A 26,288-nucleotide genomic window follows, 5' to 3' on the forward strand; every position below is an offset into this window, starting at 1 on the left:
AAAAACTTCAGAGAAAATGGGAAAAATAGCTGTTTTTTAGACAACATTTATGGCCCCTGCGACCTTGACCTTGAAGCAAGGTCAAGATGCTATGTATGTTTTTTGGGGCCTTGTCATCATACACCATCTTGCCAAATTTGGTACTGATAGACTGAATAGTGTCCAAGAAATATCCAACGTTTTCCGGACGTCCGGCCGGACGGACGGACGGACGGACGGACGACTCGGGTGAGTACATACTCACTTTTGCTTCGCATGTGAGTCAAAAATCGTGTGATTCTGAAAATGTACAAACCAGAGAGCAAACTTTACTAGCCAAACCAACAATTTGTTTCAGCAACTCTACTTATATTTAACGAGTAGATGAACATTTCTACTCGCCAGTTACAGGTTTCTACTCGCCATTGCGAGTAAAATACTCGCCACTTTCAGGCCTGACATATACATGTATCAGCAAATGTTTGCTGTGAGCCCAGGTGTTATTGAGTGTTTTAATCTTCAATATATCTCCTGCATTCACAACATGATTTGTTTGTTTTGTCCTTGACTTTTCTGATGCTGGATACATTTTTTATTTTTGTTGACAAGGTACACACCTGACCAGTTCATGGCCACAGGTTATACTGAAGTTACACTTGGATATGATACCCGCACAGCTGCAACTATTACATCACAGCTGCAACTATTACATCACAGCTGTAACTATTACATCACAGCTGCAACTATTACATCACAGCTGCAACTATTCAGGGGTGGGACTCTCTTGTGATGAAAAAAGAGGAAATCCCTTTTTTTTATTATTTTTTAAATGGTACATTAAAATCTGTGCAATCTGGTGCATTCTGAAGCTAAAATTCAACTCGTTTGGATCAGGTAAAAAAGACATTCTCCTCACTCTCCCGCCACTTTCAGAGTGACGTTTCTTTACTTTGACATAATAGATTGCACGAGGCTTTAGAAGAGATCGAGGTTCCAAAACAAGCGTCTTCCTCGACTGCAGGACATTTTCAATGAAAACTAAATACACGTAAGTACATACGTAGGATAAACAGAATACTACATGGCTTGCTGTGTCGTACCAGATTTACACTCGTTGCTTTTTCAAATAGTGAACAGCTCGCAGTTCAATATTTAAAAAAACAACTCGTGTAAATCTGGTACGACATAGCAAGCCATGTAGTAACTTAATATTCTCTGTTTATTTCATAGGCGGAAACGTACATGCTTAGTGTAATTTCTATGTGTCCATGTGATGCACAACTGCGACACTTCAAGCAAGCCTACCTGTCCAGACAGAAATAGTTGTCAGACAATACTGGAAACATACACAATCTGTCAAAATATCAAACGTTTTGAAAAGAACAGAAACAAAATCGTCTGGCTAACTAGTTGAAGAAGGCAGGCCAGTGCTCAGTTTGTATCGCAGTTCGCACAGAACAAATTTGTTTACCTCATAATCAAGTCGTAGCATGTGGACATTTCCGACGAAATGTAACCTTTTCAATCAAAAAATGCGTTCTACGTGAAGACAGGAGACTACAGTCAAAGGTCAGACACAACTGTGTAAACTTCCGTGGATTTTATGTCGTCAAATATTTTCTCCACGTCGTTGCTCGCTGCTGATTCTACTTCCGGTTTACTTCCCTTGCAAGGGAGTAATCATTGCAGAATAAGCTTGGTAGTCATTCTGGCAGGGGATAATCTATTACGAAGCAGACAGAGACTGAGTGGTAGTGGTTATGGTGATAGTGGTGGTGGCAGAGGAGGTGGGGGAGAGCAGAGAGAGACGAGAGAGAGAGAGAGAGAGAGAGAGAGAGAGGGGGGGGGGGCGTTTTAATGTTGAGGGTGAAGGCATTGACGAATGATAAGCTGGGGACAGGTTTCACAGTCTTCAGAGTCGGGTATGTCCCTGACTTTGATATTAAATAAAACGTTTCGTTTTGTTTAGTCGTGAATTTTCACTGGTCTATGTCGAATGTCCTCGGAATTTACATATGAAAAATAAACTTTGATCGAATTCAAGTCAAGTTTGTATTCCACACCTGCGAAAGAGGTAGGTCGGTCGTGAGAAATGAGACGGACACGATTTCCCTTTTTAGCCACATTGCAATAGACAAAGGCACCAGTACAAAAACACACAAAGAAATCCAGTTAAAAGTACATTAGAAACCAAAGAACAGAGATAGATGAACACACTTAGTTAAAAAAAACAATGAATGTGTTTATATTTATTCGATACAATTGCATGCGAAGTAAACGGTCTTTTTTCTAAATGTGTCCGTCTCAAAAACATTAATTACAAATCTGTTCAGTTTGAATGGCTGTCAAAAGGTTTGGACGTAAAATGCTTTTAATAAGTAGGAATTTCCATCAAATCACGACATGAAATGGTTTTGAAAGGCTAACTACGGCTTATTCTACTTGCGCTTGGTCATTTTGTCACTCGGGCAAGGTGTCCGTCTCATTTTTTCTCACGACCGCCCTGCAGACAAATCCTCTGTTATAACCGCCATACACAGCAAATTGTCATGATGCGACCAATTTTACACTTCCTATCCGTTGTCAGGCAGATGATCAACTGGCTGACTAAAGAATTTTTCGGCATGTGTTCATTTCAGAACACGTTATTTACTGTCTGTCTCTGAAAACCTTGAATTCTCACGACCGCCCGGCACTACTAGATTGACGGTCATTTCTTACCAAATGTTAAGCAGATTCATGTGTAAAATAACAACATTCAATGACTGTGTCTGATCAATGCCCGTGTTTTTTTCAATCCTTGAATGCACGGCATTGTGAATGTTGTGGTCAAGTGAGAGTTTTATAGACATCGCCGTACGTTTTTCAACACTTTGATGACGTCAGACAGCAGATTGAAAACGTTCCAACTTGGAAAGACAGCCAGTCACGATCATATAGGACCGATCTTTTATGAAATTTTACATGAGAGTTCCTGGGAATGATATCCCCAGATACTTTTTTCATTTTTTCGATAAATGTCTTTGATGACGTCATATCCGGCTTTTTGTAAAAGTTGAGGCGGCACTGTCACACCCTCATTTTTCAATCAAATTGATAGAAATTTTGGCCAAGCAATCTTCGACGAAGGTCGGACTTTGGTATTGCATTTTAGCTTGGAGGCTTAAAAATTGATTAATGACTTTGGTCATTAAAAATCTGAAAATTGTAATTAAAATTATTTTTTTATAAAATGATCCTAAATTACGTTTATCTTATTCTTCATCATTTTCTGATTCCAAAAACATATAAATATGTTATATTTGGATTAAAAACAAGCTCTGAAAATTAAAAATATAAAAATTATGATTAAAATAAAATTTACGAAATCAAGTTAAAAACACTTTCATCTTATTCCTTGTCGGTTCCTGATTCCAAAAACATATAGATACTAGATGATTACCCGCTTCGTCGGGTGGATCGCGAGACGGAGTATGCAGCGTTGCCGTTCGCACCTGCTTCGCCGGAATGATCGCGAGACGGAGTATGCAGGCGTGGCGGTTCGCCGGCTTAGCCAGCTTAGAGCACGTGTTGACGTGATTGACGCCACACGAAGGAAGGAAGATAAACGCGCAAAACACTGGAGAAGATAAGGAAGAGTTACTGGAAATGGATCTACAGAAAAACCAAAATCGGTTCACCGCGCCGCGCTTAGAGCACGTGTTGAAAATTTTCATCGACCAGATTGTGTCCGGGGTCTACCTGAATATGCCCACCAAATTTGAAGCAGATCCATCGAGAACTTTGGCCGTGCATCGCGAAGTGACAGACAGACAGACAGACAGACAGACAGACAGACAGACAGACAGACAGACAGACAGACAGACAGACAGACAGACACACACAAGCCCAATATAGATATAGATGATATGTTTGGATTAAAAACACGCTCAGAAAGTTAAAACGAAGCGTACAGAAAAGCGTGCTATGCAGCACAGCGCAACCACTACCGCACTAAACAGGCTCGTTAATTTCACTGCCTTTTGCACGAGCGGTGAACTACGGTCATTGTGAAATAATGCAGTGCGTTCAGTTTCATTCTGTGAGTTCCACAGCTTGACTAAATGTAGCAATTTCGCCTTACGCGACTTGTTTTAACTTTCCAAATGCCAAACTTTAGGGCAGTGTTTTTGACTCACCTATGTAATGGTGAGTATTAGGATTCACATGTGTCCATCCCCATGTCCGTAGACAAAAATCCTTAACGTTGGGGTTATCTCTGATGTTTTTCAAGCTAGACCTCTAAAACTGTGCACACTTTTAGGGTGTAATGATCTCACCTTGCTCTAAGTAGGGCCAACACTCTCGATGGTCTGCATCTCCTCAACTTGGATTTTAAAAAAAAGATCAAAGTGTGCGCTGATGTTCAAGTGGAAATGGCAAGACTCAGAATCAGAGAACAGCCCTTGGTTGTTGTTAACCACCTTTTCACCATTGGCTAAGGTTACCTCTTCCTCTCCGTCGCGATATAACCTTCGTGGTTGAAAACGACGTTAAACACCAAATAAAGAAAGAAAGAAACCTCTTCCTCTCTGATTCTTGTGCCAATTAAGGTTCAGTCTGCAGTGGGCTGGGACAGCGTCCAGGTACTATGCCACAGTTCAGTATGTAGTAGATATACTGCAAGGCGTCCAATTACTATGCCACAGTTCAGCCTGTAGTGGATATATACTGGGACAGCGTCCAGGTACTATATCACAGTTCAGTCTGTAGTGGATATACTGGGACAGCGTCCAGGTACTATGTCACAGTTCAGTTTGTAGTGGATATACTGGGACTGCGTCCAGGTACTATGCCACAGTTCAGTCTGTAGTGGATATACTAGGACTGCGTTAAGGTACTCTGCCACAGTCTTTGAGGACATCTTTTCTGTTTTTGTGATAGTTGGGGCGGAACTGTCAAGTAATCTTTGACTCAGTCGGGACTTTGATATTGCATTAGAGCTAGGTAGCTTGAAAATAAGCGAATAAGTTCGCTCATTAAATTGTCATCAATAACAAATATTTCATTACAGATTCAAACATTACTGCATTGTACTTCTTATCTTTTTCTGATTTAAAATATATATACATATGTAATGTTTACTTTAAAAACGCGTTCAGAATTAAAGAAAACAGGTGGAGTATGCTTCGCGGAGACGAGTGTGACCCGTGACCCGTGACGGTTTTCGGGTATCCAAGACTATCTGAATTTAGTCTCGCCGATGACTGTTTTTTTGAGTTTATCCTTCAATTTGATGCCTATAGATTGACTACAGGTTTATATATCGCTTCACGCGACTTGTTTTACATTTCGTCAAGTTATGTAAGTTCAGAATTGTATTATTAAATTTGTTACATAACATTCCAAAAATTGCAAATAATAATAACACTTTTGATTACAGATTCAAAAGTCATTGTATTGTATCCTTTCGATTTCCTGGATCCCAATGTATAAACAGATATGTCATGCTTAGTGTGAAAATCTGCTCAAATGAGAAAAATCGCCTTTTTTGTTCATATGCATCGCAGAGGCAACCCGTCTCGGTCTTCTGCTTTCGGCTAGCCAAATCTCACTAGCATTGTTAATGACTCGTCCCTGGTTCCAATGTTGATCTTTTAGTTTCAAATCAACTTAATGTTTTATTATCGTTTCACATGACTTGTTCGGTATTTTTTTCGCTGTCATGATGTCACCATTTAGAGGGTAGGGTTACATTTTCAGGTATTTATTTCTAAGAATATGCAACTTTTTTTCCAAGATCGTTTTATTTTCATTGGTCAATGATTCTACTTTAAAAAAAAAAGAGAAATAGAGTGCAATTAACATTGTTACTTTTTGAAGGTATGCTCATGACGTGCATCACAGCGAAATAGCAGTTCAGAAGAACGGAATTCCCATAATTAGTCCTTATTTGCTGCTTTTTTCACTGAGCTCGGAAATGATATTTTGCTTGCATTGTTATTGCTTAATTTATTAAAGCCTCTGGACAATATTCTTTGAATAAATGGTTATCCAATTCTGTTTAAGTCTATCCCTTTGTTTGATAGAGTTCTGTAACAAGATATCACATTATGTCGACAAGAATGCGTCTGCATACAAGTTTTTGTCTTGATTCCATCCAGGAGGATGTAAGGCTTTAATAAAAACATTATTTCAAAGGTCTCTGTCAAGATTGATTTTGTTGAAAAAAAAGGAAGTCTGTGATTGAAGATTGTGAAACCTGCCTGGGACAATGTTTGCAACTTGCCATTCGGACAGGCAAAGCACGCAACACAAGATACGAATACACAGGAAACCCCGAGAAACAAACAAACAAACAAGCAAATAAACAAGCAAACGGATAGTTTGTAAAACATCTCTCTCCCTCTCTCTCTCTCTCTCTCTCTCTCTCTCTCTCTCTCTCTCTCTCTCTCTGGCAGGGGAGATTATCGCTATCACCATAACCACTACCACTCTGTCTACTTCATAATCTCCCTCTCTCTCTCTCTCTCTCGGTCTCGGTCTCTCTCTCTCTCTCTCTCTCTCTCTCTCTCTCTCTCTCTCTCGGTCTCGGTCTCTCTCTCTCTCTTAATTTTTTTAATTTGATAAAATTCTTGCTTATCTATTACCCTCGATAATAAAGATTTTGTCTTGTCTTGTCTTGTCTTGTCTCTCTCTCTCTCTCTCTCTCTCTCTCTCTCTCTCTCTCTCTCTCTCTCTCTCTCTCTCTCTCTCTCTCTCTCTCTTTCAGTCTCTCTCTCTCTGTGAAAAAATACACAGTCCGGAAAAGTGCTCAATGTAAGTTGTTACCCTTGACTCCGATTCGAATCAAGGGTCTTGAATCAGTGACAGAACACCGACCACAACTCTCTCTCTAGCTCTCTCTGCAGAATGTGTGTGTGTGTGTGTGTGTGTGTGTGTGTGTGTGTGTGTGTGTGTGTGTTCGGAATGCGAATACTAAACGGGCGTACTTTAGCGTGCATTCCCTTGACTGAACGGTTAGATACGCCTCAGCGTTCTTGTTGTTATTTCATGCAGAAGCCAGCGGGCCATTCTGATCATCATCGCTCCACGGCTATCGCCAGTTATCTAGTCTCTGACCGGACGCTAAAGTCCTACGCGAATCTATCAAAACAAGAATTCAGAGTTATCTCCCATATGTTGTTCGCGAGCAGTGTTCGCGAGACGAAAATGATTGCAGATTGGCCGACTTCGACAGTGATCTCCGTTCTGTTCTTCACAGTTATGATAAAGACATCGTTCTAAGGTCAAAACAAGTCGAAATTTTGGGACTGCTGCCGGAAGGAGACCGTAATATATGGTTGCATCACTGTCAGAAAAAATCGTCTGCTCCAGCGAGCGCCGAAACCAAACGGTTGATTATCACGTGACACTTTTGCCATATTTAGAGTTGTTTGCACAGTAAATACAGCCGCGAAAAATAGCTCGCTTGAAACTGTCTTACATATCAATTCCTTTGTAATTTAAAAATTACACAACACCATGAAAAATCATTATCGACGATCGCGAATCTGCTTATATCCATAACGCATTACGAAAAGATCTAAATATGTAAAAAAAAAATCGATTTCCTCGCCAGACAAGGAAAACCAAGGCATAGAATGAGCCGAACTCATTTTGACCTGAGGTCAGGATGGCGGGCGGGCTTGTATCCAGAACTATGTATGTTATGCAGATAATGTTTTTTTTTCGGGCTATCTGCTATCTAATGTATGCAATATCTCGTTAGGGTGCAGCCTATCTGTATTTGCATAAACATGTGTTACTGTGAGGAAAAGTCTTCTACACAGTCGTAATGTTCACTTTGACTGGAGCTAGGCCTATATACTTGATTTCTAGAAATGTATTTACTGCCATGGCCTCTCATGTGTCATCGCATTTTTATTTTGAACATTTTCAACATTAAACATGCAATCTGGGTGTGGATGTGATAGTACATTAAGATTTGTGTCTATGGCACGTGAAAAAGAATTGACAAGCTTCCGTATGGCTTCCGCTTGAAACTTGAGGTCGCAGTAATCTCAGTACAGCTGCATGCGCTAGTGCAGAGAACATATGATGAATCCTGAAACTGAACAACCCCAATGCAGCACGTAATCAAACAAATGCATTTGTCATCATTTTCACGAGTTTTCATTCACAAGCAGCTGGGAAATAAATCCCATGTTCCCCATGCAATAAATCCCCGGTTGCCATAGTTGCAGGAAGCAGGTTATACATGGATAATCAAAAGCAAACCCAGTAGAAACGCTCGGGGATTCTTCGGCTCTTTTCATTGGCGTTTCCCCAGACCTAAACAGACGACACGACACTGCTTTGCAAAGTTCCAAAAACGAACTGGCAAATTAGCAAAAGTAAACAAAAAACAAAACTACTTCATGAAAGGTTATAAATTCATCACAATCAAATGAAACCTAGCGATATGTTTTGTCTTACGGGGTTTCCGGAAACCCTCCCCTAGCCTAAAAAGAAAAAAATGTAAAAAGAGAAGAAAAGAAAAATAAAGAAAAACGTATGGCTCAGATTGCACCAGATTGCTCCATTTTCCTTGATTTTTATCAAACTTTTCCCCTAGGAGCCGGCCTTTCTGTTCTAAGTGGCGATTTCAGAAAGTAGTTGGGTAATTTGTTGGCTCAGGTTACACGAGATCGGTCAATTGTCCTTGCTTTTATCTAAATGTGTCTTCTTAAATTACATTTTTTGGAAGGTGTATTGTGGGAAGTTTCTTGGCTCAAATTGCACCAGTTTGCTCCATTTTCCTTAGTTGTAAAGAGCGTCGTCGAATTGTCCCTACAAAAAAAATTGGAAACTCCCCCATAAAAATGTTGTGGTCCGCCCCTGGTATCCCGGGACTGAAGGTCCGGGGCAATGTTGAGGTCATCACCGTCAGACTCTTCGTCGTGCTGGAGGAGCTCAATACTGTGTGGACTCTGGGGCAGGGTGTCAGCATGCTGTACGTTGCAGAGTCTTTGAGAGATGGTTGAGGCTTAACGTATGTGCTCAAAAGTTCACTATTCTTGCGGCTCTCGCACACAACTACACACTTTTTTCGATAAATGTCAGTCTTCGACGACGTCATATCCGGCTTTTAGTGAAAGTTAAGGCCGCACAGTCATTTCCTTATTTGTTCGTCCAAATGGATTAAAATTGTGGTCAACTAATCTTCGACTCGGAAGGCAGATTTTGGTATTGCATTTCAGCTTGGAGGCTCACAAATTCATTAATGAGTTTGGTCTTAAAAAATCTGAAAATTGTAAGTAAATGTTTTTTAGATGTCGATCCAAAATAGTTTCCTTTCATTCTTTACCATTTCCTGACTCCAAAAACAGATACATATGTTATATCGGATTAAAGCCTAATCAAACTTAGAAATGTAAAAATATGACAATTCGAATGAAAATAAAAATGTCAAAAATCGAGTTTGAAACAATTTCATCTTATTCCCTCCCTGTCAGTGCCTGATTCCAAACTGAACATAGATATGTTATGTTTGGATTCCAAACAAGCTCAGAAAGTTAAAAAGAATAAAGTTACAGAATAAAGCGCGATGCTGCTAAATGCAACTGATACTACGATATACTGGCTTGTCAATTACACGTGCGGGGGACTGATGATACTATATTGTCTTGGTGAAAACATACAGTGCGTGCAGTTTGATTCTGTGAGTTCGACAGATTGACTAAATGTAGTATTTTCGCCTTACGCGACTTGTTGTTTGTTTTAATAGAGCACGGTATACTGTGTTGGCCTCGACATATTCAACCAGGTCTTTGTATTCAACCAGGTCTTTGTATTCAACCAGGTCTTTGTATTCAACCAGGTCTTTGTATTCAACCAGGTCTTTGTATTCAACCAGGTCTTTGTCGTCGAAAAATACATAATTTAACTCCTTTTCTGGTTTCCCTGCATTCTTCATCAAACCACTCTGCCTCCTTGTATTTTTTGTTGGCAAAACATTTCCTTACCATGCATCGGCTGGCAGCTCCAAGACACTCAATAAAACCATGCAATGCTCCCTGAAAATCACAATAAGAATTTGTGTGATTTTGTTTGCAGATGACACTACCATACATTCTAGTAACACCAATTTAAGTCGTTTATCAGAATCACGGGAAGAACGTGTTTCTTTCTGTCAACACGCTTGACTGACCCGGGCCAGGGTAAGGCTTGAGTGAGTGAGAGAGAGAGAGAGACAGAGAGACAGAGAGAAAGAGACAGAGAGAAAGAGAAAGAGCGAGTAGTCTCTCAGTTTACTCTCACCATAGAAACGAACACAAACAACATTCACAGCATAGAAAAAGACTAGTAATGAAAAAAAAAATCGCAAGAAATTTATTATTCAGACATGTAATACAGTTAAAAACACATACAGAAAGGTTTCTTAATCCGACCAGTAGATACATTTGAGTTCAGTGGATTTCACTGGATAAAAATTAGACTGATCTACACATTAGTAAATCAACCAAAAGGCACTTATGAGAGAAAAAAGCGACAAATAAAAGATTGTGGTATGTTACAAAGAGATCTTCAAAATCATAAAAGCAAACAGTAAAACGACTAGAAAGACGAAGGTAAATGCAATTCAGAGAGTGTATATTCATGAATTGTGAAAGTAGAATACAAAATATGAATCTTTGTCATCGTAAACACTGCTATGAGTTAAACACATCTCAGTATATATAAAAAAAAAAGTGAAATCAGATGTTAAAGTTTGTTTTTATAGAGTGAATGACTCTGTATATACACAAATGCAGAGACAAGAGTAAAAGGTCAGTTTAAGCAACTGTACAATATCGTATCTTACAAATCCAACCTTTAATTGAATGTCTATGATTTTAGCACCGACGTAAATTTCACACATTCTACATTTTCAAACTCGATAGCAAAACTTAGGGCACGCGGGCCTTCCGATCTGACATACTGTCATGACACTGTTCTCAATGCCTTCCGATCTGACATACTGTCATGACACTGTTCTCAATGCCTTCCGATCTGACATACTGTCATGACACTGTTCTCAATGCCTTCCGATCTGACATACTGTCATGACACTGTTCTCAATGTTTTAGTAAAAAGAAACATCTGCAGACAATCTAAATTTTACTCACAGCTGTATCCACACTGTGTGGATGATGTTTACAAAATGTCCGCACCTACCCCCATACATCACGCGAGGGATCATTACTTGCTCAGGCAACTGACGAAGTGAAGATGTTGATACTATCGTATGTCGCACATACGAGGGTTAAACATAAAAGGTTGACGCCTACATATAAAGGAACAGAGCATTTGTTTTCGGTTTAGAAAGAGCATTATATCCAGACTGCCCTTTGAGAGACCCTAAAGATAACATCCTGCCTGTCTTCTTTTGACTGATTGATCATTAAAAGTCAAACCAACAGATCCCTTCGTTGTTACCAGTCTTCAAACTTTAACCATTTATGACAGCATGCTGAATATGTTTGGTCTGCACAGATAGCATTCCTTGAAAGAAAAACGTGGTCATCTTACTTCGAACGTTGCTGCTATTCTTTTTTTCTTCTTCGGAAAATGACGTCAGACTGGTTACTCAAATCACAAACGACCTCATAACAAAAATCAGGACATACAAGTATCTTTGCGGGAGATCGCGGGATGGACAGATTTCATAGATTGCGAGATACGACAGACGCAGCTCAGCTCCTGCCCATAAGGGCCAAGACATTTTCCCCCACCCCTCGTACGATGGAAAAGATGACGTCAGTATGGGCGTTCAGGGACTACGGAAGAGATGACGTCAGTGTGAGCGTTCAGGGACTGAGGAAGAGATGACGTCAAGGTGGGTGTTCAGGGACTGAGGAAGAAGCCGGTGAAGATGCTGTACTCCTGGCCGTACAGTCTGCCCGCGGAGTTGGTCTGGATCCTCACCTGCACCTCGTCACCCTCCTCCAAGGTCAGCACAAGGCCGTTCGACGCCTGCAAGGCCAAGGTCAAAGTCAAATAAACGGGTTTTAAGTGCTATGCAGCAAAATTGCTCACGGTCAATCTTCCCTTCAACCCCCCCCCCCCCCCCACACACACACACACAAAACTAAACAACAAAAGCAACAACACATGTACAAATTCATTGATTTTAATCTCTTGTGCTAGAAAACGAGTAAGGAAATTAACATCTGATATCGCACACATGTCTGATACCCATATTGTAAACAATAATAAGTTAAAGCCCGTATGCCCCTACACGAACTCGGAACACATCGTGTTTTACACGAGGATCAACGCGATCTTGCTGTTTGGCTGTCAATTAAAAAATCGGATATATGTACAGAAGGGTTACAAGTAAGTTCATGCCGTGTTATACATATGATCTCATTGTCCTCACTTACATGTTTGATGTAATCACAAGGTTTTCGTGTTCCAACTGACCTGTTCAAATTGGCTTTCACATTTTTGGCCTACACGTTAAAAGCGGTCTGTGATGTGACAACCGTGCTAAGAGCGGTCCATGTCTTGTAACCGAAGTGGTAAAAGCGTTCCATGTGTTGTGACCGAAGTGGTAAAAGCGTTCCATGTGTTGTGACCGAAGTGGTAAAAGCGTTCCATGTGTTGTGACCGAAGTGGTAAAAGCGTTCCATGTGTTGTGACCGAAGTGGTAAAATCGTACCGTATGTTGTGTCCTAAGTGGTGAAAGCGTACTGTATGCTGTGTCCTAAGTGGTGAAAGCGTACCGTATGTTGTGTCCTAAGTGGTGAAAGCGTACCGTATGTTGTGTCCTAAGTGGTGAAGGCGGTCCATGTGTTGTGACTGAAGTGGTGAAAGCCGATCATGTGTCGTGACCGAAGTGGTGAAAGCGTACCATATGTTGTGTCCTAAGTGGTGAAAGCGTACCGTATGTTGTGTCCTAAGTGGTGAAAGCGTACCGTATGTTGTGTCCTAAGTGGTGAAAACAGTCCATGTGTCGTGACCGAAGTGGTGAAAGCGTACCGTATGTTGTGTCCTAAGTGGTGAAAGCGTACCGTATGTTGTGTCCTAAGTGGTGAAAACAGTCCATGTGTCGTGACCGAAGTGGTAAAAGCCGACAATGTGATGTGTCCTAAGAGGTGAGGTCCATGTGTTGTGCGCTAAGTGGGGAAAGTGGTCCATGTCCTGTGACCTAAGTGGTGAAAGCGGTCCATGTGTTGTAACCTTAGTGGTGAAAGCGGTCCATGCATTGTGACCTAAGTGGTGAAAGCGGTCCATGCATTGTGACCTGTGTGGTGAAAGCGGTCCTTGTAAAGTAACCTACCTGGTGAAAGCGGTCCATGTGAAGTAACCTTTTTGCTGTCTGTCGTCCATGTGTTGTGAACTGAGTGGTGAAAGCGTTCCATGTGAAGTAACCTACCTGTTTAAAGTGGTCCATGTGTTGTGACCTGACTTGTAAAAGCGGTCCATGTGAAGTAACCTATTTGCTGTAAGTGGTCCATGTGTTGTGACCTGAGTGGTGAAAGCGTTCCATGTGTCGTGACCTGAGTGGTGAAAGCGGTCCATGTGTTGTGACCTGAGTGGTGAAAGCGGTCCATGTGTTGTGACCTGAGTGGTGAAAGCGGTCCATGTGTTGTGACCTGAGTGATGAAAGCGGTCCATGTGTTGTGACCTGAGTGATGAAAGCGGTCCATGTGTTGTGACCTGAGTGATGAAAGCGGTCCATGTGTTGTGACCTGAGTGGTGAAAGCGGTCCATGTGTTGTGACCTGAGTGGTGAAAGCGGTCCATGTGTTGTGACGTGAGTGGTGAAAGCGGTCCATGTGAAGCAACCTACCTGTTCATAGTGGTCCATGTGGTCCGTTGTGTACACGCTGGTCCGTGCCGCCTCCTCCCCGTTCACCTCAATGGCGGCGTCCACGTACCCAGAATCCCTCTCCTGGTGAGTGCGCATGCTCAGCCGCAGGAAGTACTGGCCGTTGCAAGGAGCAGTGAAGATGCCCTTGGCTACGTCATAGGCCTCGCCCTGTGATGTGTATAAACAAAATCCTCGCCCTGTAGTGTGGATACATAAAACCTTCACCCTGTAGTGTGGATACATTAAACCTTCGCCCTGTAGTGTGGATACATAAAACCCTCGTCTTGTAGTGCGGATGCATAAAACTTTCGCCCTTTAGTGCCAGGGGGGGGGGGGGGGGGTTGCAGGGGTTTCGGAACCCCACCCCTGGAAAAAGCATGTACCTTGCTTTGAATGGTTTTTTTTTAAAAAAAATTTAAAATAAATTTTGTGTGTGTCTCTAACAAATTTTATTCAATGTGAAATCCGATGAGAAAAAGGTACCCCCCCCCCAAAAAAAAAATGCTGCTCTTAACCCTCAAAACAAGGCCCAGAATGCACCAGATTGCACAGATTTTAACCGTTTTTCAAAAATTTTCCGGGGGAAAGCAGGCGCGCGCTAGTGGCTTCGCCACTTCGCTGATTTGCCCCCCCCCAAAAGGAGGAACCCCCCCTTACAACTCATTTGGTCCGGCCCTGAGTGCGGATACATAAAACTTTCACCCGGTAATGTGGATACATAAAACCCTTGCCTTGTAATGTGGATACAAAAAACCTTCGTCTAGTAGTGTATATACATCAAACCCTCGACCTGTAGTGTAGATACACCAAACCCTCGCCCTGTTGGTTGGAAACATAAAACCCTGGTCTTGAAGTCTGGATACATAGCACCCTCGCCCTGTAATATTATATATGCATAAAACCCTCGTCTTGTAGTGTATATACATAAAACCCTCACCCTGTAATGTATATACATAAAACCCTCACTCTGTAATGTGGATACATAAAACCCTCACCCTGTAATGTGGATACATAAAACCCTCACCCTGTAATGTGGATACATAAAACCCTCGCCCTGAAGTGTAGATACATAGCACCCTCACCCTGAAGTGTGGATACATAGCACCCTCGCCCTGTTGTGTAGATACATAAAACCCTTGCCCTGTAGTGTAGATACATAAAACCCTCGCCCTGTAGTGTGGATGCATAAAACCCTCGCCCTGTAGTGTGTCCTGTAGTGTAGATACATAAAACCCTCGCCCTGTAATGTGGATACATAAAACCCTCGCCCTGTAGTGTGGATACATAAAACCCTCACCCTGTAGTGTAGATACATAAAACCCTCACCCTGAAGTGTGGATACATAGCACCCTCACCCTGTAGTGTGGATACATAAAACTCTCGCCCTGTAGTGTAGATACATAAAACTCTCGCCCTGTAGTGTGTATACATAAAACCCTCGCCCTGTAATGTGGATGCATAAAACCCTCACCCTGTAGTGTAGATACATAAAACCCTCGCCCAGTACGGTGGATACACAAAACCCTTGCGTAAAGCATTTTTTCACCAAGACGGAAAGAGACAGTGCTATAGAGAGAGAGGCAAGTAGTACACGGACTGTAGTATCAGTGTATTGTACCGAGAAAGAGACAGTGCTATAGAGAGAGAGGCAAGTAGTACACGGACTGTAGTATCAGTGTATTGTACCGAGAAAGAGACAGTGCTATAGAGAGAGAGGCAAGTAGTACACGGACTGTAGTATCAGTGTATTGTACATAGAAAGAGACATTGCTATAGAGAGAGAGGCAGGTAGTACACGGACTGTAGTATCAGTGTATTGTACCGAGAAAGAGACAGTGCTATAGAGAGAGAGGCAAGTAGTACACGGACTGTAGTATCAGTGTATTGTACATAGAAAGAGACAGTGCTATAGAGAGAGAGGCAAGTAGTACACGGACTGTAGTATCAGTGTATTGTACCGAGAAAGAGACAGTGATATAGAGAGAGAGGCAAGTAGTACACGGACTGTAGTATCAGTGTATTGTACCGAGAAAGAGACATTGCTATAGAGAGAGAGGCAAGTAGTACACGGACTGTTGTATCAGTGTATTGTACCGAGAAAGAGACAGTGCTATAGAGAGAGAGGCAAGTAGTACACGGACTGTAGTATCAGTGTATTGTACCGAGAAAGAGACAGTGCTATAGAGAGAGAGGCAAGTAGTACACGGACTGTAGTATCAGTGTATTGTACCGAGAAAGAGACAGTGCTATAGAGAGAGAGGCAAGTAGTACACGGACTGTAGTATCAGTGTATTGTACATAGAAAGAGACATTGCTATAGAGAGAGGCAAGTAGTACACGGACTGTAGTATCAGTGTATTGTACCGAGAAAGAGACAGTGATATAGAGAGAGAGGCAAGTAGTACACGGACTGTAGTATCAGTGTATTGTACCGAGAAAGAGACAGTGCTATAGAGAGAGAGGCAAGTAGTACACGGACTGTAGTATCAGTGTATTGTACCGAGAAAGAGACAGTGCTATAGAGAGAGAGGCAAGTAGTACACGGACTGTAGTATCAGTGTATTGTACCGAGAAAGAGACAGTGCTATAGAGAGAGAGGCAAGTAGTACACGGACTGTAGTATCAGTGTATTGTACCGAGAAAGAGACAGTGCTATAGAGAGAGAGGCAAGTAGTACACGGACTGTAGTATCAGTGTATTGTACCGAGAAAGAGACAGTGCTATAGAGAGAGAGGCAAGTAGTACACGGACTGTAGTATCAGTGTATTGTACCGAGAAAGAGACAGTGATATATAGAGAGAGGCAAGTAGTACACGGACTGTAGTATCAGTGTATTGTACCGAGAAAGAGACAGTGCTATAGAGAGAGAGGCAAGTAGTACACGGACTGTAGTATCAGTGTATTGTACCGAGAAAGAGACAGTGCTATATAGAGAGAGGCAAGTAGTACACGGACTGTAGTATCAGTGTATTGTACCGAGAAAGAGACAGTGCTATAGAGAGAGAGGCAAGTAGTACACGGACTGTAGTATCAGTGTATTGTACCGAGAAAGAGACAGTGCTATAGAGAGAGAGGCAAGTAGTACACGGACTGTAGTATCAGTGTATTGTACCGAGAAAGATACAGTGCTATAGAGAGAGAGGCAGGTAGTACACGGACTGTAGTATCAGTGTATTGTACCGAGAAAGAGACAGTGATATAGAGAGAACTCGAACTCGAACTCGAAAACTTTATTACCGAGGGATGATAGCATTAGGTCCATATGGTCCTTTCTTACAGCTAGTCCCTACTATAATACACACATGAAACAAAGAACAAATATGAAGAATTTATATTAAAAAAAAAATTTAAAAAACAAAAAACAAAAACAAAAACAATGGGGAAAGGTATAACAAAATAAAAATTAAAAATTAAAAAGTGTGCTTGTTAATGGAAGCATACGATACACTTTCTCTTTTACACATCCTCACGCACACTCGCACAAAGTGTACACCGACTTAGTCGTTAGAGAGGTGCTTTCGGAGCTGTCTTTTAAAAGAAGATAATGACAGACATGACTTGATATTTACAGGTAGTGAATTCCAAAGGAACGCACCAGAATAAGAAAAACTAGAGAGAGGAAAGTAGTACACGGACTGTAGTATCAGTGTATTGGTTTAAACAAGTTTATTCAATAAATTCCATTGGTACTATTACCGCATACATGAAATAAGGAACATGGAGCACAACAAGCTAAGCTTATACGCGTACTCTTAAAAGCAAATGAAATTTGGCGGACGATTTTAATATAACAAATTTGAAATAATGTCAAAATAATAATGGTAAATTATGGTAGACAAACATGTAACAATAAAAGGAAAAAAACAACAAAAAACAACAACAAAAACAATGCTAAACTAACAACAGTAGTATCAGTGTATTTACCTTGTTGGTGACCACAGAATCAAAGATGACGAGATCGTTACTCCCGAACTGTGGTCCCAGCCTCTCTCCGATCTGTGCTGTGAAGGACACGCGGCATGTATCTGCGGAATCATCATCATCACCATCATCATCATCATCATCGGCATCGGCATCGGCATCGGCATGATCATGATCATCATCATCATCATCATCATCATCATCATCATCGGCATGATCATCGTCGTCGTCATGATCATCGTCGTCTTCATCATCGTCGTCGTCGTCATCATCATCATTATCATATCAAACCAAATACATACAATCTATAACTCTACAGACAAAAGCCTTTCATACGGAGACTGTGACGATCCCGGTGTATACGTACCGTCGTAAGACTTGAGTTGTTGCCTGAGTTCCTTGTTCTCCGAGATGAGTGTTTCTGGAAGGGACAGAATGACGGCACTGGGTGAAGCGTGTTACGGGCTGACAGCTGCACTGAGCAGCAATACACTGGGTGAAGCATGTTACGGGCTGACAGCTGCACTTGGCAGCAATACACTGGGTGAAGCGTGTTACGGGCTGACAGCTGCACTTGGCAGCAATACACTGGGTGAAGCGTGTTACGGGCTGACAGCTGCACTGGGCAGCAATACACTGGGTGAAGCGTGTTACGGGCTGACAGCTGCACTGAGCAGCAATACACTGGGTGAAGCGTGTTACGGGCTGACAGCTGCACTGAGCAGCAATACACTGGGTGAAGCGTGTTACGGGCTGACAGCTGCACTGAGCAGCAATACACTGGGTGAAGCATGTTACGGGCTGACAGCTGCACTTGGCAGCAATACACGCACGGTCAAACAGATAGGCGGTTATGGGAAGAAGCACACTGAAGGACACGAGTATACAAATGCAGACACGCATCACTGCATACTCACACGCATGCACCGACACACACGTACTCACAAACGCATTTAGGCCCATTTCCCTCAATACACACATCCTGATCCACACACACACACACACACACACACACACACACACACACACACACACACACACACACACACACACACTCACACACTCACACACTCACACTCACGTACACCCGTACCACTCTTGCCCCCAACCACCCCCCTTCACTGAAACACAAACACATGCTCCCCATCACCCCCCCCCCCCCCCCTCCTCCAATACATGCACACTTCACATCTCATACTGACCTCTAAGATTCTTGACCTCTGCCCACACCTGTTCACAGGAACATGCCCCATCCACCACGGGTTTGGGGGTCGGCTCGTCAGGCTCTGACGTCATAAAGAATCATGACGTCACCACGCGCACACGTCACACAGATAACATTATCAGAAAACCTACAAACAGCTTGTCAAGTCAATTAGCTGAGCAAACATGTAAGCTAATAAGTAAAAACCGAAAACGAAAACAAAAACTTAAGAACACATACACGCACGCACACACGCACGCATGTACGTACGCGCACGCATGTATGCTTATACGCACAGACGAACGAACGAACGCACGCACACACACACACACACACACACACACACACACACACACACACACACACACACACACACGCGCGCGCGCGCGCACACACACGTAACGATTCTTACTGAATCTTTTTTCTTTCTTTGTTTCTTTCTGTTAATCTTTATAGCTATTTTCTTTCTTTTTTGAGTTCTTTCTTTCTCCGTTTGTCTTTCATTTTTTCTTTTGTTCATTTTAACGTTCTTTATTTCTTTATTTCTTTTAACTTTCATTCATTCTTTCTTTCTTTTCTTTCTTTTTTTCTTTCTTTTCTTTATTTGTTTCTTTCTTTCGTTCGTTTCTTCCTTCCTTCCATCCTTCATTTCTTTCTTTCTTCCCTCCTTCCTTCCTTCCTTCCTTCTCCTTCCTTCCATCCTTCCTTCATTTCTTTCTTTCTTCCTTCCTTCCTTCCTTCCTTCCTTCATTTCTTTCTTTCTTCCCTCCTTCCTTCCTTCCTTCCTTCCATCCTTCATTTCTTTCTTTCTTCCCTCCTTCCTTCCTTCCTTCCTTCATTTCTTTCTTTCTTCCATCCATCCTTCCTTCCATCCTTCCTTCATTTCTTTCTTTCTTCCCTCCTTCCTTCCTTCCATCCTTCATTTCTTTCTTTCTTCCCTCCTTCCTTCCTTCCATCCTTCATTTCTTTCTTTCTTCCATCCTTCCTTCCTTCCATCCTTCCTTCCATCCTTCATTTCTTTCTTTCTTCCCTCCTTTCTTCCTTCCTTGTGTTCTGCCTTACCCGTGAATGTGACATCGATAGACTTGTTGAGGAGCGAGAACTTGAAGAGCTCCATGTTGAGGTAGGCGAAGCGGCACTGGTACTTGCCCGTGTCAGTCTTAGTCGGGCCGCTGATGTTGACCGTAAGGAACGCGCCCTCTGCAACACAATCAGTACACATGTTTGTTTTCATTTCTCTGGGGATGGGGGAGGGGGGAGGGGGGGAGAGAAGACATGGGGGGGGGGGGGTGGGGGGGGGGGGGTGAGGGAGTGAGGGGAGGAGAGAGTGAGGGAGTGAGGGGAGGAGAGAGTGAGGGAGTGAGGGAAGGAGAGAGTGAGGGAGTGAGGGGAGGAGAGAGTGAGGGAGAGTGAGAGAAAGAAGGGTCGGGGCGCTGATGTAGACCGCCAGGAACGCGCCCTCTGCAACACAATGACTACACATGATTGTTTTCATCACCGTGGGGAGGGGGGAGGAGGGAGGTGGAGAAGGGGGGGGGAGAAAGGGAGAGAGAGGGGGTGAGTGAGGGAGAGAAAAAGAGAGAGAGGAGCGCTGATATGGACCATCAGGAAGACCCCCTCTGCAACACAATGATGAGGGATTATTTTTTTTGTCATCCACCCTACCGTCTCCACTCAGGGCGCCCTCGGCGGTGACGCGGTCGTTCTTGGCGTGTGTGACGGTGCCGCCGGTCCGCTCTGACGCCACGGGGACGGTGACGTTGTCCTTCAGCTGGTCCACCTGCAGCAGGATGATGAGGTTGACGTCGGCATCGACGTTGCTAGGCGCCCGGCACGTGATCGTCAAGGTCTTGGTCGTGCCGTTCACTACGTTGGAAGGCTCGGCCACGAAGCTCAGGTCTGGAACCAACGGCAAGGAGTGTTGTTGTTTGGTTTGATTAGTTTTTATTTTGAGAGAGAGAGAGAGAGAGAGAGAGAGAGAGAGAGAGAGAGAGAGAGAGAGAGAGAGAGAAAGAGAGAGAGAGCGAGAGAGAGAGAGAGCGAGAGAGAGAGAGAAAGAGAGAGAGAGCGAGAGAGAGCAAGAGAGAGCGAGAGAGAGAGGCTGAGAGATAGAGAGAAAGAGAAAGAGAGAGAGAGAGCGAGAGAGAGAGAGAGCGAGAGAGCGAGAGAGAGAGAGAGACTGAGAGATAGAGAGAGAGTGAGAGAGAAAGAAAGAGAGAGAGAGAGATAAAAAAAAAAGAGAGAGAGAGAGAGAGAGAGAGAGAGAGAGAGAGAGAGAGAGAGAGAGAGAGAGAGAGAGAGAGAGAGAGAGAGTTCTGTTGAGTCGATCGCCAAATTTGGAAGCTTTGTGTGACATTCCACAAAAGTCAGACCTTTGTGTGAAGGTCATGCAAATGCTGAAGTTTATGTCCCCCAAATCTAAAGCGATTCAGTCAACAGATGTAGAAGTTGCATATTTTGGGGGTCACCCTGTATATTTCGTACATGTATTTGAGCATTCGGGACTTTTCAGTCGCTAAAAGTAGTACCCACGAAGTGTAGCTTCTCAACCCATTAGCTATCGAGGATTTATTTTTTTATTTTTTTTATTTTTTAATGTGTCAAGCGCAAAGAGCATAATTGTAAAGTTATGATGTTGCGCTATATAAATGCTCATTTATTATTATTATTATTATTATTATTATTATTTAGGCCTGTTGCTGGTAGGTTATTGTTTTGTTTGCTGGTTGTTTACCGACAAATACACACCCCTTCCGGTTTACAGATGGAAAGAAGCAGAGGGGAGGAATAAGCGTTATTCGCTGGTGTAAGGGAAGTAACCTGCTCTTTGTAACAGTACTTTTTTCTCAAAGTTGCTTCCCTTGCAGTATTATGTGTGTGTGTCACGTGTGTGTTTGTGTGTGTGTGTGTGTGTGTGTGTGTGCGTGCTTGTGTGTGTGTACGCACATGCATGTGTGCGAGAGAGTATGTGCTTTTTTTGTGTGTGCCAATGCGGTGGTGTATATGTATGTGTTTTTTGTTGTTTGTTTGTATGTGGGTGCGTGTACCCACCTTGGCAATGAGCAAGAGCCAGCAGAGCAGCGGCGATGAAGAGACAGGCGATAGGATTCTGCAACACAGTTGACACACACCAGTGAAACTAACACCTCAACCAATACACTATATTATGTGAGTCAATGACCTCATGCACATCGCACGAGGTGGGCGGGGCCTGTAGGTTGGGTTGTGCTCTGTGTCTAGCACCATCACCGAGTCGCATTAAGTAGATACAAACTTTAAAGTTCTTACAGACGGGCGCACTGGCCTAGCAGTTAAGACATCGGCCTTCCGTGTTGATGGTTCGGGGTTTGAATCTCAACCGCGACTGGTGTAGATTGTCCTGATCTCCCAGGTTATCCTTATCCCCCTTCGTGTTTACGTGCAGACACAACTGAGACCACATACGCACGATAAAGATCGTGCAGTGCATGTCAGAGCACGGTGAAGATCGTGTAATGCATGTCAGAGTACGGTGAAGATCGTGTAATGCATGTCAGAGCACGGTAAAGATCGTGTAGTGCATGTCAGAGCACGGTAAAGGTCGTGTAGTGCATGTCAGAGCACGGTGAAGATCGTGTAGTGCATGTCAGAGCACGGCGGTGAAGATCGTGTAGTGCATGTCAGAGCACGGTGGGTTATAGAAACACGGAGAACAAAAAACACACACGGCGCATCCCTCGAAAATGGAGTATGGCTGCCTAAAGCTACTCTTACACTGTGCCGAATTGCCCTTGCGAATAGCATTTTCCAATAATTCACAATGATCGGGACATGGTCGCAAGACTTTCGTAAATGTTCTTAACTATTCGTTACAATTCGTCTCTTGTTTTGAACATAGCAACTTGCTCCTAATATTCGCAAGGAAGTCATATTGCTATTTTTCTCGCAACGTACTCGTTAGTACTCGCAAGACATTTGTAATCATCGCTTACATTTGAATTAATCAGATTTCTTATTAAAGTTCCGAAGTGCCCTTACTCTCATCTGAGTCGAGGGTCACACACACACACACACACACACACACACACACACACACACACACACACACACACACACACACACACACACACACACACACACACACACACACACACGCACGCACAGACAGACAGACAGACAGAAAGACAGACAGTGTAGTGCAGGCAGACAGACAGACAGACACACAGACACACACACACACACACACACACACACACACACACACACACACACACACACACACACACTGTGAGGGAAAGAGAGAGACTCGGAGAGAGATTCATATCAAGTTGTAGCCAAGAAACTCAGAAACCGGGCCTTGTTTTGACGGCAATATCTTCAAGCAACATCTCAGAACAGAAAATGACATCATTCACCAACATCTCTTATTTGACAGAAAAGCTACAAACACTGGCGGTTTCCATGGAAATGGAGAGTTGAGACAGTGTAATCGGCATATTGAAAGAGCGAGGGAATGCCAACGTCATTTCACAGATCGCTGCTACTGCTAACCGTGAGACTACAGACTGATATGGGTCCTAGGTTTCCCGCGCAGAAGAATGCAAGGCCTTAAGTGCTGTTCACATGGCAGATTTGCAACCTAACTTTCCCCCAACTTTCAAGTGATTTACGTCGGTGGCAAGTCAAATCAAAGTCGCTGCCCATGTGAACAGCATAAACGCAATTCTCGCCAGACCGTACCATTCGGGATTGTCCGGTTGTTTTCCGGAGAAGGGAAGAAAGTGCATTAGCGTGGGTTGGCTAGAGCTAACCAATCAGTAAGCGCGATAAGAACAGTCTGCGCAAAATCTTTGATAAACCACGACAGAGTCGAGCGGTGCTCAACTGAGTTTTGAAGTTGCTGCTGAATCTGGCCTAAATCGTACCTAAACCGCCGTGCCCGTTCACATGGCACACTTATATTACACAATTATATTACTGATCGAGGCTTATATTACACTTATATTACACTATTATATTACTGATCGAGGCTTATATTACACTGTCCTGCCGGCCAGGAGCTTGGGGTTGATTAGTTGGTTGGTTGGTTGGTTAGTTGGTTGGTTGGTTGGTTGGTTGGTTGGTAATTATTGTTTATCGTCTCTTCAGCATTGTAATCATTGCTATTGGAGACCGATGCAAGTTTTTTTCCTTATTCAGTTCACATGGTAACGTCATCGCTTTCACATTTCCGCAAGAGTGGCGGGTTGAAATTGACATGGTGTGTGTGTTTCCCCAACTCCCACATTGTCATAAAGTGAACCTGCTGTGATGACACACTGTACCGACACACTACTTTCTCGACACTACTGACACGGTGCCAGGCTTGGTGAGGGAAGAAAGGGAGGGGGGGCTACGAACGAAAGACTGAAAGAAAGAAAGAAAGAAAGAAAGAAAGCAAGAAAGAAAGATAGAAAGAAAGAAAGAAAGAAAGCAAGAACGGAAGAACGGAAGAAAGAAAGATAGAAAGAAAGAAAGAAAGATAGATAGAAAGAAAGAAAGAAAGAAAGGAAGAATTACAGAAAGAAAGACAGAAAGAAAGAAAGAACAAACGAACGAAAGAAAGAAAGAAAGAAAGATAGAAAGATAGAAAGAAAGAAAGAATGAACGAACGAACGAACGAACGAACGAACGAACGAACGAACGAACGAACGAAATAAAGAACGAAAGAAAGAAAGATAGAAAGAAAGAAAGAAAGAAAGAACGAACGAACGAAATAAAGAAAGAACGAAAGAAAGAAAGAAAGAAAGAAAGACAGAAAGAAAGAAAGAAAGAACGAAACAAACAAAGAAACTTAGAAAGAAAGATAGAACGAACGAAAAAAAAGAATGAAGGAAAAAAAGAACGAACGAAACAATGAAAGAACGAAAGAAAGAAAGAAAGAAAGAAAGAAAGAAAGATAAAAAGAAAGAAAAGAACGGTCTCCTTGGGACACACAGAGAGAGAGAGAGAGAGAGAGAGAGAGAGAGAGAGAGAGAGAGAGAGAGAGAGAGAGAGAGAGAGAGAGAGAGAGAGAGAGAGAGAGAGAGAAAGGAACACTTGGAGAAAGAAAGAAAGAAATAGCCGTAACTTACCATATTTGAAATATGTCCCTTCAACAGCACAGACTGTTATTCCCAACAGACGTTGACCCCGACAGCAACAGAGTGGCACTGAAGGAACGACGTAGCGTGAACACTGAAGGAACGACGTAACGCGAACACTGAAGCAGCACACGGCGTGTAGCTGTAAGAGTGTATGTGTGTATGTGGCACACTGCACTAACGGCAAGCAACAAAGCCCGGTGAGTCAACGACTCCGGTCTCTCTTTCCTGCTTTCTCTGGCACCGCCGGTTTTCCATCTGCAGAGCTGTTGCGATGCACGTGCCACGGTTTTTTTCTCGAAGATAAAGAAGTTGTAAATTCAGTGACGGTTCAGTCTCACGCATGCAGGACAAAGAGAGAAAAGGTAGTGCCGTACTGTATGGCAGCTAGCCGCAACCTCCAGTGTGAAATCAGTGACGGTTCAGTCTCACGCATGCAGGACAAAGAGAGAAAAAAGGTAGCGCCGTACTGTATGGCAGCTAGTCGCAACCTCCAGTGTGAAATCAGTGACGGTTCAGTCTCACGCATGCAGGACAAAGAGAGAAAAAAAGGTAGTGCCGTACTGTATGGCAGCTAGCCGCAACCTCCAGTGTGAAATCAGTGACGGTTCAGTCTCACGCATCAGTGCAGGACAAAGAGAGAAACAAGGTAGCGCCGTACTGTATGGCAGCTAGCCGCAACCTCCAGTGTGAAATCAGTGACGGTTCAGTCTCACGCATGCAGGACAAAGAGAGAAAAAAGGTAGCGCCGGACTGTATGGCAGCTAGCCGCAACCTCCAGTGTGAAATCAGTGACGGTTCAGTCTCACGCATGCAGGACAAAGAGAGAAAACGTAGCGCCGGACTGTATGGCAGCTAGCCGCAACCTCCAGTGTGAAATCTGCCTGCATGACATGGATACCGTCTCTGAGTCTGCACATAGAGTTGACCCGTGTCCATCCCTGCCGGAATTTGATCCTGCGACCTTACGATCACAAGTCCAGTGCTCTACCATGTGAGGTACCCGGCAACATTCGGACTTTGACAGACACACCGTCGAATCCTTCCCGCGTTTTGATGACTGTGTTTGATGTGTGTGTGTGTGCGTGTGTGTGTGCTCTCGTGCGTACGTGCGTGTGAGTCAAGTTTTTCTCTCTCTCTCTCTCTCTCTCTCTCTCTCTCTCTCTCTCTCTCTCTCTCTCTCTCTCTCTCTCTCTCTCTCCCTCTCCCTGTCTCCGTCTCTCTCTCTCTCTCTCTCTCTCTCTTTCTCTATCTGTCTCCGTTTC

The 26,288-nt window shown here is 43.1% G+C and overlaps 1 protein-coding gene across 2 annotated transcripts in view; it reads right to left on the bottom strand.

Moving 5' to 3' along the window:
* Positions 1–25,241, bottom strand: part of LOC138951045 (uncharacterized) — a 511,167-nt gene extending 485,926 nt beyond the window's left edge. The window contains exons 1-9 of one of the 2 annotated variants that reach the window (XM_070322726.1): positions 25,015–25,224; positions 21,974–22,031; positions 20,588–20,821; positions 19,985–20,122; positions 18,921–19,004; positions 18,086–18,139; positions 17,722–17,822; positions 13,777–13,965; positions 10,317–11,955 (exon numbers count right to left, since the gene is read on the bottom strand). In XM_070322726.1, coding sequence (XP_070178827.1) covers positions 11,827–11,955; positions 13,777–13,965; positions 17,722–17,822; positions 18,086–18,139; positions 18,921–19,004; positions 19,985–20,122; positions 20,588–20,821; positions 21,974–22,031; positions 25,015–25,017 — 990 coding nt within the window. In that variant the 5' untranslated portion in view covers positions 25,018–25,224 and the 3' untranslated portion in view covers positions 10,317–11,826. Of the gene's footprint in view, positions 1–10,316; positions 11,956–13,776; positions 13,966–17,721; positions 17,823–18,085; positions 18,140–18,920; positions 19,005–19,984; positions 20,123–20,587; positions 20,822–21,973; positions 22,032–25,014 lie in introns of those variants that run through there. The other variant, XM_070322727.1, reaches the window with a different exon arrangement.
* Positions 25,242–26,288: the final 1,047 nt, after the last annotated feature.

The sequence above is a fragment of the Littorina saxatilis genome, linkage group LG16 (genome assembly GCF_037325665.1).
Source record: "Littorina saxatilis isolate snail1 linkage group LG16, US_GU_Lsax_2.0, whole genome shotgun sequence".
Taxonomy (NCBI): Eukaryota; Metazoa; Mollusca; class Gastropoda; order Littorinimorpha; family Littorinidae; genus Littorina; species Littorina saxatilis.